Source organism: Syngnathus typhle, linkage group LG18 (genome assembly GCF_033458585.1).
Source record: "Syngnathus typhle isolate RoL2023-S1 ecotype Sweden linkage group LG18, RoL_Styp_1.0, whole genome shotgun sequence".
Lineage (NCBI taxonomy): Eukaryota > Metazoa > Chordata > Actinopteri > Syngnathiformes > Syngnathidae > Syngnathus > Syngnathus typhle.
This window is the reverse complement of record NC_083755.1, coordinates 3481121-3498028: the sequence shown is the minus strand read 5'-3', so window position 1 is coordinate 3498028 and position 16908 is coordinate 3481121. Positions and strand designations below refer to the sequence as shown.

General features: G+C 52.6%; 1 protein-coding gene across 5 annotated transcripts; it reads left to right on the top strand.

The window, feature by feature from the left end:
• The first annotated feature begins 587 nt into the window (after positions 1–587).
• Positions 588–16605, top strand: kat6b (K(lysine) acetyltransferase 6B). Of its 5 annotated transcripts, none has more exons than XM_061304748.1 (17): positions 588–759; positions 2443–3313; positions 6767–6875; positions 7346–7461; positions 7847–7970; positions 8076–8208; positions 8285–9198; positions 9961–10085; positions 10179–10291; positions 10374–10515; positions 10584–10745; positions 10826–10919; positions 11430–11661; positions 11742–11901; positions 12105–12365; positions 12628–12871; positions 12947–16605. In XM_061304748.1, exons 2-17 carry the CDS (start codon positions 2723–2725, stop codon positions 15577–15579), a joined length of 6153 nt encoding a protein of 2050 aa, XP_061160732.1. In that variant the 5' UTR covers positions 588–759; positions 2443–2722; the 3' UTR covers positions 15580–16605. The 5 variants fall into 5 exon arrangements, with proteins under 5 accessions (XP_061160732.1, XP_061160734.1, XP_061160735.1 ...); XM_061304750.1 differs by lacking the exon at positions 588–759 and adding an exon at positions 847–1665; XM_061304751.1 differs by lacking the exon at positions 588–759 and adding an exon at positions 847–1769 and having other exon boundaries at positions 7889–7970.
• Positions 16606–16908: the final 303 nt, after the last annotated feature.

Genomic DNA, 16908 nt, shown 5'->3' with positions numbered 1-16908 from the left:
TGCTCGCACATTCAACAACGTGTCCGTGGAAACGTGGCAAACCCTGGCCGCCCAACGCTGAAAAGAAAAAAATGTTGCAGGCCAACCCGTAGTCTCCTCCTGGATACAATGTATGTGGAAACAAATAATTGTCATCATGTATTTATTTATTTGGTTAAGTCAGCCACAGCAGATTTGTTTTCGCCGCATGGTTCTCAGTTTTTATTTAGCTTTACTCTTTTTTTTATTTTTACATATTTTTCTTGAGGACCATAGTCTCCACTTGGATAATATGTATTTCAAGAAAAGCAAAACAACATCCAGTTCCCGATCTGATTTGAATAATTTCTCAATATTCGTTTTTTAAATTGTGATACTTGAAGAGGCAAGTTTTTTTAGGTGGTGTAAAAAGTTTTAGGAATCACTGCTCTCGTGTTTAAATATTGGAAGAAAATCAACATCTTGTTCATGTCACATCCGACTTGTCCATTTGCACTCAATGGATTGTGCAGGTGAGTGCCTACAGTGTAATATTATATGTGAACCACTCCAGTGAAGAAAAAGGAAGGAGGGAGGAAGAGGAGGAGGGGGTGGTGGAGGAGGAGGAGGAGAGGGAGGGTACCATTTTGTCACAGGCTGCTATGTAGATTAACCTTTCAATTAGTTGTTATCATCTGCTCTCCACGCAGCGAGCTCTGCATCTCGGATTACGTCTTCAGCATCGTTTTGTCATCACGTCGTCATCGTGTAGACGAGAGCACTCTGGAAAACTTGGAGGAGGTAAAAACATGTCGCCGCGTCTTCTATGCATGCAACTCTGCACTATTTTGGCTGCAGGGATGATTTGCGAGTTTAATGGCGATAAAAGACGGTGCGTGCGTGCATTGCGCAACATGCGCCGTGCGGGACGTTTCATGTCATCGCCGAAAGATCGGAGAACCCCACAGGCCGTGCGTTTTTGAAACCGCTTAATGGGGCGTTTATGGGGAATTGTCGAGGGAATTAACGGCGGGGAAAGAATAAAAAGGGAAGGTGGAGGTGCTGCCGCTGGTGCTGGCGGTAGTCGCCTCCACGACAAGCCTTCACGCGTTTTTATTTGAACCCGATCGTCCCTGCGGAGTCGTTAAACGCGCCTCCTAGGATCGCTTTCCCACTTTTTTTTATCGGCGTTTACGCCATGCAAGATCCCTGTAATGCATCATTTAAGAGCGTAAAAAATGAACGAGCCACTTTGAAGCGTTTCAAGGAGGAATGCGTCGTTAAGGTGGAACGGCGTCGTGATGTTATTTGATGAACATATTCGCCTCGCGAGGTCGTAACATGGGGTCAAATGGCAATGGTTCCCCTCGGTGTCCTCGCAAGAGGGAATTTATTAAAACAGATACGTGAATAAAAGCGTTTTTCCGGCTTTTTAAGCAAAGCGGTGCTCAGCCACCTTAAGAGGGCGGGTCGAGCGCCCGTCAAGTGACAGCTCGGCTAGCCAATGGCACCGGCCGACTTGTGAAAATTGACAGGCGCCTTATCAAACCACCCATCGGATGTGCTCCGTTCCCGGCCAATAAAGAAGTTGTTAGGGGAGGGCACATTAGTGTCGGAGAGCTTTAATGAGACTCCATTGGATTGTAATCAGCGTCATGTCGGATTCGCCGTAAACTACAACAGTGGAACAAAATGGCGACTGTTTAGGTGACGACTCTTTTTAAGCCTGGCATTTTATGCAGCGGAGTCGCTGCGTGTTTTTGTTCTTTTTTTAATGTTATTGTCCACATCGGACTCATTTGGAGCGCAAGGTTTGTTACTCACTGACTTGTGTTTTGTTGAGGGCTTTGATCGTCAGCTGTCAAGGGAGCGAGCATCGATTGTGCGACTGGCGTTGTGCATTTTGTTATGACGGCCATTGAGCTGTCAAAACAGATAAAAACAAAGTGGCGTGAGGGGCAGCTTCAAGCCCCGAGGACCACCTTGTCGTCGTCCTTTCGGTTCGGTGGTCGGACGTCTGTGACAACGTTGGTGCGGTAGTTTATGCCCGTGGAGTTTGTCGCGTTCGTGGATATGTCACCCAAAAAAGCCAAACTTGGAGACTTTTTTTTTTATTCTTTCCAAAACGGAAAGTTTCCGTCTGAACAGATTTAGTGGCATACTGATATTAAAGCTCCATTGATTCTTCCGTAACGATGATTTACAGGTTTTATTTGGAGAGTGAAATGTCCCAATAAATTGTTTATAACTTTACAAAGCATCACTTTCTTAATGTTGCAAGCCAGTGAAACGTTGTGCACAATTTGAACATTATGCACAGCTCTAATAAGATACAAGCTCTTATCTGATTGAGAATTGGTGTCATACTGGATTTACGATTGTTTCTCAGTAACTGCAATAACCCTCCTGGGTCAATTTGACTCGAGTGTATGGAAAGAAATTGGAATAATCATTACTAACCATTTGTCTTTGTCTCGTTTATAGGCTAGTTCCAAGTGCACATTACCACCGTTTTTTATTTTCCTGGCAGATTTTGGGACATCATCAAGGCTGGTTGTGGAATTTATCACTGACTGTTTTTCCCCTCCATCGTCGGTCCTCTTAACAATACGGATTTGACAAGCCAATTTGGACGGCGCTGTGGAACATATCTTTTTTTTTTTTTTTTTTTGACCTCGCCAAAGGATGTGGATGTACCCGTTGGCGCTTGGCAGCAGGCGGGATTCCGCATGGATAACGTTTTTGTGAGTCTCCCGGTCCAACCATGGTGAAACTCGCCAACCCTCTGTTCACGGAGTGGATTCTGGAGGCCATACAGAAAATCAAGAGGCAGAAGCAGCGGCCCTCGGAGGAGAGGATTTCCCACGCGGTGGGGACATTGCACGGACTGGACCGCAAGACGGTCCTGGAGCAGTTGGAATTAAGCGTGCGCGATGGCTCTATTCTCAAGGTTACCAACAAGGGGAGCGCCTCGTACAAGGACCCGGCGAGTACCGGGTCCATCCCGCCTCCCGCCTCGCCCGTCCCGTCAAAGGAATCTATATGGAGTTCTGGCGAACTCCGCCACCTGGATTGGAATAAGATCTTGCGCAGGGCCATCGAGGGCTTGGACAACACGCACGGCTCCTCGCTCAAGAACATCGAGAGGTACCTGAGGAACCAGGAGGACCTCGCCGAGGCGGCCGACAACCCGGCCTTCCGTCAGCGCTTGCGGCTGGCGGCCAAGCGCTCGGTCAACAGCGGCAGGCTGTTCAAAGACGGCCCGCGGTACCAGCTCGGAGGGACCCCCAGGTGTCCCGTGGCCAGGCCTTCGCCGTTGACGTCAGCGGCGCTGCTACCCCATGAGCAGGAACAGGTATATTTGAAATAAAAGAGAGAAATAAAATTAAGCCTAAAATGCAACTAACTTGCCTTAACTTGATGACCCAACGCTTAATTTGCGGGGTAGTTGCCGATCTCCGTCGTATAAGAGAGCGCCACTAGCCAGGAAGTGGTGCGGTGCGACGCTTGTGTGGTCGCCACTTTGCTGCCGGCTTCCCACAGGTTACATAAGCCCAGCCAAAGTGACCCAGAAAGGATGTGGTCGGCCGCCTCGCGCTGAATTATATATCATTTGGGGGACGGCTGACAACTAATGTGCCTCAAAGAGGCTGTGGCGAGACACAATATTCTTTAGACAATTCCGAGCAACAGGGAGGGAGATGCGCAAGGTTGAGTCTTTTCCCACGTCGAGCGTTTCCACGCTGTGTAAATTGAATTTAGCCCCAAGGGGCACGAAAGGATTGTCCCAAATTCCTGCAGGCGGCATTGTTTTCCCCGTATTTAGCGCCTCAGGGGTGGTAGGCGACACGCGGTGGCGCGAGGCTGTCGGCCGCCGCCGCCCGCCGCCGGCTTGGCGCTTTTAACACGTCTGACGAGAACATCACCTTCGATGACGGCTCGCCGTCGGACACCAAAGAGCTGAGCAAACGCGTCGCTAGTTGAAAAGCTACTGTGCAACGTCTTAGTACAGTAGGGAAAATAAACATGCACCTCTCATTGCACATATCACGATTACCGTTTTTTTCCATGTATAATGCGCAAAATTTAACGAATTTATTGTCCTAAAATCTGGGGTGCGCATTATTCATGGGTACAAAAAAAATAAAAATAATGCGCTTTCTTCTCTGCTGTTCACGTCAAACACGCTCCATACGAACACAATGCTCTCGTATCAGACGCTTGCTCGATCATCTGCTTGTTTGCTGTCACAATGTGCCCTACACAAATCCGAAACATTTCTTTGCTATCGAGTTTGCTAGCGCATGCGCAGTGATACTGACCGGCAGAATAACATCCGGTTGTTCCCAAAGATATTTTTTCTGAACTAATTTTACGTTAATCGACTTAAGTAGGAGTCAAAATTTGGGTGCGTATTATACATGGGTACAGGCTTTTTTCCAGCATCGACATGCCATTTTTAGGGTGCGTATTATACATGGGGGCGCATTATACATGGAAAAAAACGGTAATAATAAAATACACTTTTTTAAAAAAAAATCTGACTTGTAGCATTCGCGATAGCTGCAGCTCTTGGGCAGTGTGGTGATGAGTGTGAAAGGTTGTTTTTTTTTTTTCCGTCTTTTTCGAGATGAGTGGCGGCGTGGAGGTTATGTGCACGTATAGAGAGCGCCGCCTCGTTCCTCGCCAGTTTCACAGTGAATAATCAAAAAGTCACACCTCCAGTTCTGCAACCACATCTCTGTGACTGTCTGTGGTTGGGGCCCTCTGCGTCTAAAAAGAAAAAAAAAAAATTCAAAAAACTAAGATGGGTCTCACGTCTGTTTTCTATTTGGCACCTTTTTTGCTATTTTTTTTTTTGGTGTTATGTGTTGAGGAAAACAGGTACGCTGCCGCCACTGCTGGAAAAGAGCACTGTTGGCTCATCGTTTAAAAGAGTCTAAAGAGACTGTGCCAGGAACAAAGGCGAGGAATTAGATTTTTTCCCCTCCCAACACCCCCCCCACTGTGTTATGCAACCACTTGAGCTCTCTTTCCACCACCGGCAACAGCAGCAGCGGCGGCGTTGTAATGGCGCGAGCCCCACCCCCTCGCTCAGGACAGCCTGCTCTTTTCATGCGCCGTCATTTCCTGTCATGCACTTAATTTAGACTGGCCCGAGAAAATCATCAGCGTCGTATTCTCCTTTTGCTTTCTGTGCCCTGCCGTTAGCAGGAATAACGCCGTGTTCCCGGATGACATGAGATCACCGGGAACATGATACGCTGTCTAAAATGTTCTTGGATCCAGACTTGTTGTCTTGAGTCCAAAAATCCAGAGCGCTTTCGGGGTGTTTCTATGTTTGTCGGCATTTACGCTTGCCGCTATAAGTAAGTTGTCTCCCGAGGGCGGTCTCCACCGCTGCCTGCCTTAAAGCGCAGATGGAAAAGCTCCTAAAGATTCTTTGTGCTCGGATTAGGTCACCAGCAAGGGAGAAGGAAAAACGTAGCAATCGCTAATTCAGACCAGAGCGATTTGCCAATGAAGTCGGTTTGAAGCCCGATTCCGGGTCGGCCATTGGCTGCTCGCTGTCGTGACCTCTCGGCACATGTCGTGTTTGGAGCACAAATCAATGCAAGTCTTTGTAGTCGCTGCTTTCTGTTGCTCGTTAAGATGACGTACATCTTGTTTTTATTAGCCTTGGATGGTACTGTGGATTTTTTTGTTTTTGTTTTAGGGTGGGGGCTTGGACGGGGCAAAGACCATCATTTATAAAGCATGGCAACCAAGTTTGGCCAAGAGCAAAAAAAAGAAGTTTGTCTGCTCCAATCAAAAGAGCTTTATCAGCAGCTTTAATTCCAGTCCTGTTTCCGATCAAACGCATCCTTTTATTTTATTTTTTTTAAACTCCTACAGAAGAGCAAAGATAAACATAATCCCTTTCAAAGGAACTGTATCTCAAGGAGATAAATCAACTCCAACCCTGCGTGACACTTTTTGCACATGAAGAAGCAATAAGTTATGTAAGCGGAACACAAGATGACTAAAAGAAGCCAAAAACGTCTTCATGTGCTGCACAAGTGTCAGATGATTGGAGTACATTCTGTCACCATTACGCTGATATTAGCTGCTTCCCAGCTGCAAAGACTCACAACATTCTAATTGGCATTTGCAAGCCCCCCGCGAAAACTTCAACTTTGTTTCACGTCACATTAAGAAGAAAGAATGACGAGTAAAACACACAATTGCAATCAAAACCAAAAAAAAAATGCTGGTTACAACACAAGAGCAAAGTGAGCCTATTGTTTGACGCATCTGAAAATGATTTCATAATGACAAAGACGTGATTGTGCCTCTTCTGCGTCGATCAACTCGACAGCCGTGTTGTCACCTGCATTGTCGGCAATGTGACCGGAATCGACTTTTGTGCCACCGAGGGACATCCTCAAGGTGCGAGCGAGCGAGCGAGCGAGCGGCGCCATTTGATTCCCCGTCAGTCTCCCGCGTGGAAGCCCGCTGTCAAATATTGACTAGGCCGACTGGAAAATAGAGTCATCATTGACGCCGGAGTAAACAGCCCAAGTACCCCGCCCCGACCCGCATCTAATTGACACGGAGAGCGAAGCAGCAGCCGTCTGTAGGTCAGGAGGCGGAGCCAGACCAATGTGATGGCATTTTCATTCCTGTCATTTTTAAACATGGGGGGGAACCCTTTCAGATCCGCACGGCCGGTTGGATTTCGAGTTGAAATCCGAACGCCACTGTCAAAAAGAAAATTGTTAGTCGATAGCAAACTTGAACACTTTGTCCATTTTGTGTTTCCTCTCAGCTGCGGGTGGACCCCATCCCAATCTGCAGTTTCTGTCTCGGCACAAAAGAGTCCAACCGAGACAAACGTCCGGAGGAGCTGCTGTCCTGCGCCGACTGCGGGAGCAGCGGTAAGTCAATCAACGTCTCAGTCATCATTTTTGACTGGCCGTTTTTCTTTTTCTGACATTTTTGCGCTTGCCGGCGTGGGAGACGCAATTACTTTAACTGCCGCGAGCGATCATCGCCGGCGTGACATTTTTGCAGCGTAAATAGCGTGGAGGTGCTTTTCATTAAGTGTACACAAACGGCGGCTTTACAAGCATGACGCGGGGCTTTTTGACTTTCACGCATCGACTTCTGTTAGATACCAGCGCCGCTGCGCTTTCTGCCTCATTAGGATCAAATTATCTGCAATTAGCCACTCGGATGTGTTGATCAGACTGCGTTCGGAGCAGGAGGGGTAAAAAAAATATACGACATACCGCGCATGCCGCTGATGCCAGTTTTTGGCGCCGGGCTTGTTAATATTTAAACAGGTTGCGGTGGCAACATTGATTAAAAGGGCTCGCCCGTTTGCCTTTTTCAATTGCTCCTCCAGGACATCCCTCGTGTCTCAAGTTCTCCCCCGAGTTGACCTCCCGAGTGAAACGATTACGGTGGCAATGCATCGAATGCAAAACGTGCAGTTCCTGCCGAATCCAAGGGAGAAATGCGGTAAGTTGCCCAAACACCTTCTCTGCCAAAAAGTCATTGTTGTTGGACAAATTCACTATTTAAGTCATTGTTTTATTTAATTACGCAGCAAATCATTTGATAGTGCAGAGGGAGTTGAGGAAAATAGATTTGCTTGCTTGATTTCCTACTCGGTGCCTGCAAAGGCCAAGTCAGTTTCCCATTTGGCCTCTCCAAACGTTCTTGTTGGCAAGTGTCGAAATAACAGAGCCTGCTTTGTGAGAATACGCAAACAAAGTCAAGTGAGGTGTTTTTAGAGTAACGCTGTCACCTGGTGGCCATTTTTAGCCACCCGCCGCTCACTCATCATCATTTTGTCCTCCTTTCATTTCCACCAAACGGTTGGTTGCCTTGCCTTGCCTTGCAGCACTTTGAAGGCGTCGCTGACACGTGTGGGCTCTTCCTACAGGACCAGATGCTCTTCTGTGATTGGTGCGACCGGGGCTTCCACATGGAGTGCTGCGAGCCGCCCGTGTCCGCAATGCCCAAAGGTGAGGCTTCGCCGTGCCTGCCAATCCAGCCTCGGAAGTCCGTTTAGGTGGACGCTCAGAACGAAGCCGTTGCTGAGTGTGCCTGTGTGTTTGGATGTCCTCCAGGAACGTGGCAGTGCCAGGTCTGCAGGCCCAAGGAGAACGCAAAGAAGCTGCTGCACAGAAAAGCCGACGAGATCAAACGGCGATACGCCAAGCCCGTCGCCGCACGGCCCGCCAACAAGCTCACGCAACAAACGTGCGTGCGCCCGAACTGGCTCGTCGGCACAGCTGCGTTTGCGAAGTGCTTTCTCAAGTGTGCCGTTTGCCCGTAGGTGTCCGAGCAGTGGCGACGGTTCCACGGCGGCGCTCGGAGGAAGAGGCTCGCCCGGTAGGGGTGCCAAGTTTAGCGCGCGCACCTCATCCCGTCATGGCGCATCTGCCAAGGACGCCGGAGTTCCGGACGCCGCCCGATTCACCATCCCGACTCCCACCTCCCCCTTCACCGCCGCCGTCGTCACTCCCCTCCTCACGCCCTCCTTCGCCACGCCACCTGCGCTCGGCGTTAACAAGAAAACCAAAGGGCTCATCGACGGGCTTTCCAAATTCTTCACCCCTTCCCCCGTGGGGCGTCGCTCGCGCGCCGCAGCCGGCGACTCGCCCGCCAGCAAACGCTTAGGCCCGACGGGCGATGTGGCCGCAGCGGTCACCCCGCCGCTCGCCCCGCCGCTCGCCGCACCGGTCGCCGCCGGTCACCAGATGGCCGCCCCGACGTCACCGGGATTTAGCCCGCCCTCGCAGACGTCGGCCGGCTCCACGTCGGCAAACTCGCCCCAGAGCTCTTCCAGCCAGTCGAGCGTTCCCTCCCTGGGAAGCCTCTGCAGTAGCAGCCAGCTGAAGGGACTGTTTGACGGACTCTCGCACATTTACGCCACTCAGGGACAGTCGCGGCAAAAGCGGCTGGCGTGCTACGCGCCGCCCAAACGCGCGCCGCAAAGGCAGGACTCTCCCCACGCGTCCCAGTGCCGCAGAAAGAACGAGTTTAGCCGAAAGCGGCTCGGCGCCACGTCCGCCGGGTCGGGCCGACCCGGAGGACACGCCTTTAAGTCGCTGGGCCATTTCAAGCGCAACCCCTTCCTTAAAAAGCACAGGACGCTAGGCAGGCTGAGGTATAAAGTGAGCCCCCCGAAGGGAGCCCCCCCCTCGCCAGACTTGACAGAGGCGAGAGTTAAGCCAGAGAGTAATCATGGTAAGCAAGGCCCTCCGAAAGCCTCCACACTTTGTAAAGCTGCTTCTTGACTTTCTGTTCAACGCTTGCAATCATGATTTATCTTCCCGACCGACCGAGCGGCGCCGATACAACGCTCCCCCCCCCCAACCCCCCCCCCCCCCCCCGCGGACTCATCTCCTGCCTAATTTGAATGATTTTCTTAACTTGGCTGCGGAGTTGACGTGGCTTCCATCCTTCATGGCGCATGGCCCACTAACCCTCCTCCCTGCCTCCCTCTTTCCCTCCTTCCTCTGTCCTTGACACACCCCATTGTCACGTCCGGGCCGCCGTCATCACATCTCATCCGCAACCTCGCCTCACGCACTGACTCAGATGACATGATGACTGTAAGCCACTGTGGCTGAGTCACCCTCCTCGCGGCAGAATTCTTAAATGCTACAAAGTAGCCCAAATAGCGTCCTCCTAAATTTGACATCCTGCCTGCATGGCTCATCATCTGCGTCCATTCCCGCGCTGCCTTCGCTGCCTCTGCTTGTCAATTCGCCGGCTCTCGGAGGATGACTAAGCACACCCAAGCCGTTATGCAATTAGAGTGATTTAGTTTCACTTCATTCCATGAGGGATCTCTCCCCCCTCGTACATAAACATGCAAAGATGATGCATTAGCAACATTTTCTCCCGAGACACCCGAGCTGCGCAGCGGCTTACCAGCGCATTTGCATGGAAGGCAGCGAGGAGATGATTCACCGTTTGTTCCTTGTGCCGCTCGCTATCTGATAGGCCACCATGGGGAGCTGCGGGTGAGACAGGAAGCCCGCTCCGCCTCGGTGGCGGCCATGTCCGGAGCGCACGTGACCCACGAGGACGCGGAGACCTTCGCCAGCGTCCGGCGCGTCGCCGCGCAGGTGACCGGGACCACTTTTACTTTTCGCTCAACAAAAATCGACTCGTACTTTATTTGTGACTTTGTTTTCCTCTTGTGACTTTTTGTCCAACAGAGGACGGGATGTCAAATGAACGCGGACGCCACGCGACGCCCGGCCGTTATCGAATTTGGCAAGTACGAAGTGCAAACCTGGTATTCGTCACCGTACCCGCCCGAATATTCCAGGTATTTCCCAAACGCCACCCCCCGTCCGCTGCTTCCTTTTGGCTGCGGAAACGGCAGCTTTCCTCCTCGTGTCTTTTGCCAGATTACAAAAGCTTTACCTGTGCGAGTTCTGTCTGAAGTACATGAGAAGCAAAAGCATCCTCCAGAGGCACGCAAACAAGTGCGGCTGGTTCCACCCGCCGGCCAACGAGATCTACCGAAAGGACTGCCTCTCCGTCTTTGAGGTGAGCCCGGCCTTGTCGACAGTGAGGACAAAACGCAAAACCAACTCTCTGCTGTCCTCCCCGCTCAGGTTGACGGAAATGTCAGCAAGCTGTTCTGCCAAAACCTCTGCCTGTTAGCCAAGCTCTTCCTGGATCACAAAACCTTGTATTACGACGTGGAGCCCTTCCTCTTCTACATCCTCACCAAGAACGACCACAAGGGATGTCATTTGGTGGGCTACTTCTCCAAGGTAAGCAAAAATCTGGAAGGAAAAAAAAAAAATGCCAGGTGTAGTAAATTCTCTGACACGCTGGATCCCTTTCCTTGCAGGAAAAGCTTTGCCAGCAGAAATACAACGTCTCCTGCATCATGATCATGCCTCAGTACCAGCGGCAAGGATTCGGACGCTTCCTTATTGATTTCAGTGAGTTCCTTTTTATTTATTTCGTCCACTCTAGAGTGATAAAATAGCCACGTATTTTGTGCCCACCACATTTCGGTTTGAGCGTAGCCGACGAGTCGGTTGCCAGAAGAGAATTTCCACATCTGCTTTGTTCAAGCACGGCGGATAATGGCGCATTTGATTTCTTGTTCACTTTGGGGAGCCATTGAGACACACTGTGATATTGAGAGCGCGGCGGTAACAAAGACGGCAGGATTAAGGGAGATTGAAGGCAGCTGAATTGGCAGCTTTTATTGGAAGATGTAGCCGTGGAGCTGTTTAGATGAACAGATTTTTTCCTCTTGATAGGAACGGAGCGAAGGGACCTTGTTAAGAATGGCCCTTTCTTTACCAAAGCAGACCGATTATGGCAAAAGCACTTTTTAGTCTTTGTATCCTCATTGCTTCTCTTTGACGATTGGAAAGTGAAATCATGTCCTCGCCAAATTAAAAAATAAATAAAATAAAATTCTTTCTTGCGTTTCTTCTTAGGTTACCTTCTCACCAGGCAAGAAGGACAAGCGGGCTCCCCTGAGAAGCCGCTGTCAGACCTGGGTCGCTTATCCTACCTGGCGTATTGGAAAAGTGTCCTCCTGGAGTATTTTTATCGGCGGCCGGATAAACACGTCAGCGTCAAAGGCATAAGCAGGGCCACGGGGATTTGTCCCCACGACATTGCTGCCACTCTGCAGCACCTGGGCATGATTGACAGACGGGGCGGACGGTCAGTTTTCTCACTCTCGTCTTTGTGCAGCTGGTGTCGGGCGTTGTTGTAATTCAGTCATTTTGTTGTCTACGATTCAGGGTGGTGCTGATCCGAAAAGAAGGACTGATCCACGGCCACATGGAGAGGCTGCGGGCCGCCCCGCGTCGCCACCAGGTGGACCCAGACGCCCTGCGCTGGTCGCGCTCCGCCTCGCTCAGCGCCGTCCTCTCTGAGGAGGAGCGGGAGGCGGAGATGGATGTAGGTTCCCGCTCAGACAGTGCCTGCGTGAAGTGAACATTTGCATGATGAGCTGCCGAGTTCAAACGGAGGCCAGAAGCAGGCGGCGCGCCCGCTTACTCGCTCGCTGTCAACATTGCTGTGAATCACTTGGGCGCCTTTGACGGCGCTCTTTAGATGATCTGCGTGTTGCAGGCAGGCATTCATTCGCCACTCATTTTCAGGCTGAGCGTTTGAAGGAGCAGGCCAGCTGCTGGCTGAAAGAGGAGCGAGGGAGCCTCGCCGCCGCCCCTCCCGCCCGCAGGCAGACGCTCACCAAGATGCACTGCAAGGTGCCCTACAGGACGTACGAGCGGCGCCACGCTCCGTCGTGGAGCCGAAGCGCCCGGCCGCCGCCGAACCTCGGCCACCGCGACCGCAGAGAAGAAGCGGACGAAGACGTGGATTCGGACGGCTCGCCGCCCGTCCTCCTGGACAAACGAAAGGTGACTTGGATTGTTTGTTGTGGTCATGACACATCTCCTCCGGGTCTAGCCCAATAAGCCTCGTAAAATGTTCCACCCCTCGCGCTTAGTTGGCGAGATGAAAGTTGGGCTAAATATTCATGAATTCCGCCGAGGCTTTGGCGGAGCCCCGCTGTGATCCGGAGCCTCCCCCCACCACCTGCAGCTATGGATAATAGTTTGTGTTCACTGCTGCTGATGTCGACTCTGGTTTTTATTCGTCATGGTGTTCTTTGTGTTCCAGAGGAGCAAGAGGGGGCGCAAGCGGAAAAGAATTAACAGCAGCGTCACAACCGAGACCATCTCCGAGACGACCGAGGTCCTGAACGAGCCCTTCGACAACTCTGACGACGAGGGTCCCGTGGCGCGGTTGGAACATGAACAAGAGGAGATGGAGAGCAAGAGCCTGATAGCACCTGTGAAACGGCGGAGAGGTCGACCGAGGCTCAAGGACAAGCCGCAGCAAGATCTTCAACAATGGAACAAAGGTACGAGCGGCGATAAGCAACACTGTGCTAGTGGTTAGCACGGGCCTCACGGGTCTGCATGATTTTCATCCGCAGATGCCGACGTCCGCCCCAAGAGACCCGGCAGACCACGTCCCGTCAAGCGAAAGAAAGGCTGGCCCAAAGGAGTCAAACGAGGTCCTCCCAAGTGGCGCCTCAAGAACGAACGCAAAATGGGCTTCAAGCTGAATCTTCTTTACACGCCGCCCGAAACACCCACCGAAGCGGAGCGACACCTCATCCAGGCCGAGGAGGAGCGGGGAGAAACCCACAGAGAGCTCCACGGCGGCAGGGCCCGGCCCGCTTTCGACTCCGAGCCCCCGAGCCCGGCCGAGCGGCGCTCGCCCGTCAGCGGGTCTCCCGGGAACGAGGACGGCGACGATTCGCCGGAGCGCAGAGATGACGAGCGGCAAGATAGCGAGCACGAGCCGGACTCCCCGACCAAAGATGTGGATCGCAGCGCTGAAGTCGCCGCGTCGCCTGATAATCCCAATGAGGAAGAGGAGGAGGAGGAGGAGGAGGAGGTGATGGCCAGAACGGAGTTTGCGCTTAAAGATGAAAACCAAGAGAAGACAACGCAGCCCGAGAGCAGCCACCTCGGGGCGTCGCATGCTTCGAAGGAAACGCGTGAATGTTTTTTAGCTCCCGAAGAAGTCGACGGGGACGTTGCGTCAAGTCGGCAAGAAGATGACGCCAGCGTCCCCCCGGAATGCAACCGGGATGCAGAGGCGCAAACCAAAGAAATGTCGCCGCTCCCTCCGGCCCAAGCGGCAGCTGTGGATTGTGAGTCTGAAGAGGAAAGCCCGCCCAGTCCTCCACAGGGGCACCCGCTGCCGCCTCCGCCCGCCAAGAGGCCGCCCATCAGTCCCGCGCTCAGGGACGGCCCCCCGATCTGCACAGAGATAGACTCGGAGACGGCGCGAGCCGTGCGGTCACTGACGAGGGAGAGCGAGCGCGACGTGGCCTTCCAGGACTGCGTGGAGAGCCAGGACGCCCGCAGGAAGGCACGCAGCTACGCTGCCGTCACCCCTTTGGAAGACTGCCCGCAGTCGGAGCTCAGCAGCCCGCTTTCCTCGGCGCACTCCCATCCAAGCCAGTCGGTGCGCTCCGTCAGCAGCCCGGCCGTGTCCATCCTGGAGGTGGGGGGCTACGCGCAGATCAGCCCCGACCACAGCGCCATCTCGGTGCCCTCCATCCATAACTTGGAGACGAGTCCCATGATGGACGTGCCCTCCGTGTCGGACCACTCGCAGCAAGTGGTGGACAGCGGCTTCAGCGACCTGGGCAGCATCGAGAGCACCACCGAGAACTACGAAAACCCCAGCAGCTACGACTCCACCATGGGGGGTAGCGTTTGCGGGGCCGGCCCCCCCCAGGGCGCCTGCCCCTACGGCGGCATGCCGCCCGCCGGGCTGGCCCAGAGCAGCTGCGCCGTCAGCCAGCAAATCAACCCCGGCGCCTGCGGCATGCTTCCGCAGAACAGCCTGAGCTCTCCGCCTCACTGCAACGTCAAGTCGCCGCAGGGCTGTGTGGCGGCAGCAGCGACCGAGCGGCCCCCCAGCGTCGGCCAACGCGGCGGCCCGCACGGCCAGCAGCACGCCAGGCACGGCCCCCACAATCAGCACAATCAACACAACCAGCATAGTCACCACCACAATCAGCACCTGCAGCACAATCAGCTCAGCCAGCACAATCAGCATGCCGCCGCGCACAACTTCCACAATCAGCATGTCTCGCAGGACGCCGCCGCCCAGTGCGCCATCCCCGCCAACTTTGCCGCCGCCGTGCAGCTGCCCGACATCCCCGAGACGGGCAACCCCAACTTGGCCCTCTACGAGCGGATCAACCACCAGGGCGAGTACGCCGGCGGCCACTACGTGCAGTCGTCGGGTCTCAGCCTGGCAAAGCTGCAGCAGTTCACCAACACCTTCATGGAGCACCCCCGCTCGCTAGCCTTCAACCACTCGCCCTCGCACCCCATCACGTCCTACGCCAACAGCCCCTCGCTTTCCGCGCAGCACTCCGGGCTGGTGTCCCTGTCGCAGAGCTCGCACCGCCATCCCAACCCCCAGGTGCAGGCGGCCATGACGCCACCGCCGCCGCCACCGGCCGTGATGCTCCAGCGCAACGTGGGCGTGCCGCCGGCGCAACGCATCCAGCCGCAGATGGCGGCCAAGAGTCACGGCTCGGCGCGCTCCAAGTCGGCGCCGCTCTCGCACCATCACCACCCTCACCACCCCCACCACAACCACCACCACCAGCAGCAGCAGCACCACCACCACCAGCAGCAGCAGATGTACGCGCGGCAGCCCCAGGGCGTGGCCATGCAAGCGCCGGCCCGCACGCTGGCGGCCATGCCGCGGGTCAACATGAGCGTCAACATCATGCCGGCGCCCGCCTACAACTCCATGAACATGGCGCCGCTCAACGCCATGAACGGCTACGGTATGAGCCAGCCCATGATGAACAGCGGCTACCACGGCGGCCACGCCGCCGCCGCCGCCGCCTACATGAACCAGTCGCCCCAGTACTCTATGCAGATGGGCATGATGGGAACGCAGCCATACGCCCAGCAGTCCGTGGCGGCGCCGCCGCACGGCAACATGATGTACAGTCCGGCCGGTCACCACGGCTACATGAACCCGGCCGTGTCCAAGCAATCGTTGAAAGGGCCTTTCATCAGGCGGTAACCTGCCGCCTCCCGGCTTTAGATGCACTGAGTTGGCCTTTGTTCTTCTTCGTCTTTGCGCAAAAATGAAGTGTTGGCCCTTCGGGTGACGTTTCAGGATGAACCCAAAGTACACCCAACTTGACCCTCTAGAAACTTTTCAATAGAGAGACAACCCCACTTTAAAATGCAAATTTCAGAATTTTCTGAGGCGTTTCTGCTCAGATCTTGACTTCCTTGATTATTAACATCATCCTGAGATTTCACCCCAAAGCACATATTCTTCATTTTTGTGACTGGTCTATATAAATATATGGATTTTTTTTCTTTCTTTGCTCTTTAAAGACAAAAACCAGCAGCAGCACTTGGAAAGAATGCAAATATTTTCATTCACGTGTTTAAAAAAAAAAAAGAAAAGAAAAAAGTATTTTTGTTCCTCCAAGATGGGAAGCCTTACGACACGACACGGTGATGTTGAAGACGAAATGAAATTCTATTTAATTCGCGGCAGGTTCCGAGGCTCTGAGGTCAGCTTTCCGTCGCCGCGTAGCAGCCTCCCACGGAAGCCATTTTTCATGTGCCTGCTCACGAGTGGAACCTGTTGAGTGTGTTAACTGTCCAACAGTGCAAAACACACGCAAGACCGTTTAGTTTGTACCATAGTCGCGCCTTTGTATATTTAAATTATTGTACCTATTTTTGTTTTTTGTAAAGTGGCAAACCTTAGCATGCTTGGGTCTCTCCTTTAGTGACAGTGCATTGAGTAGTACTGTACAAGTGTCGTGCTTAACAAATAGCAAGCCATTTTCAACATGCCGAGCCTTTTATTAGGTAAAAAAATGAAATTCTATTTTGTTAATGCTAATAATGTAAAAAAAATGAAAAGAAGAAAAAAAAAAAACATGTCAAACTTTTAGCCTCGTTTTCAGTTGCGCTTTGAGAGGTTTTATTGCTCTACGTATGTATAATTCTCAAGTCTTTTTGTAACAACTCCTCCAGGCAGCTTTCTGTTTAATAAAGCAAGACGGATTTCTGTCCCCATACGTGAGCTTATCTCCCTCTTTGTACACTTCAGAATATGATCTATCTAGAGCTATATATATAGAACAATAAAGAAGATATTACTTTCGTTGATATTTTGCACAATGCCTTTTAACGCTTTCATTCTTTGCCAAAAGTTGCATGCAGAGCGACTGCGTGCTTTTGCCCACAGCTTACGAGAAGAGGCCAAGGTGTCCTTCCAGGTTTGACCTATAGGGCGGGGCAAGTCCCTTATTGCACTTTGTCAGCATGACGCATGCATTCCCGCCCCCCCATCTAATTCCAGTTTCTTTATTTTCTTTCAGGCAGC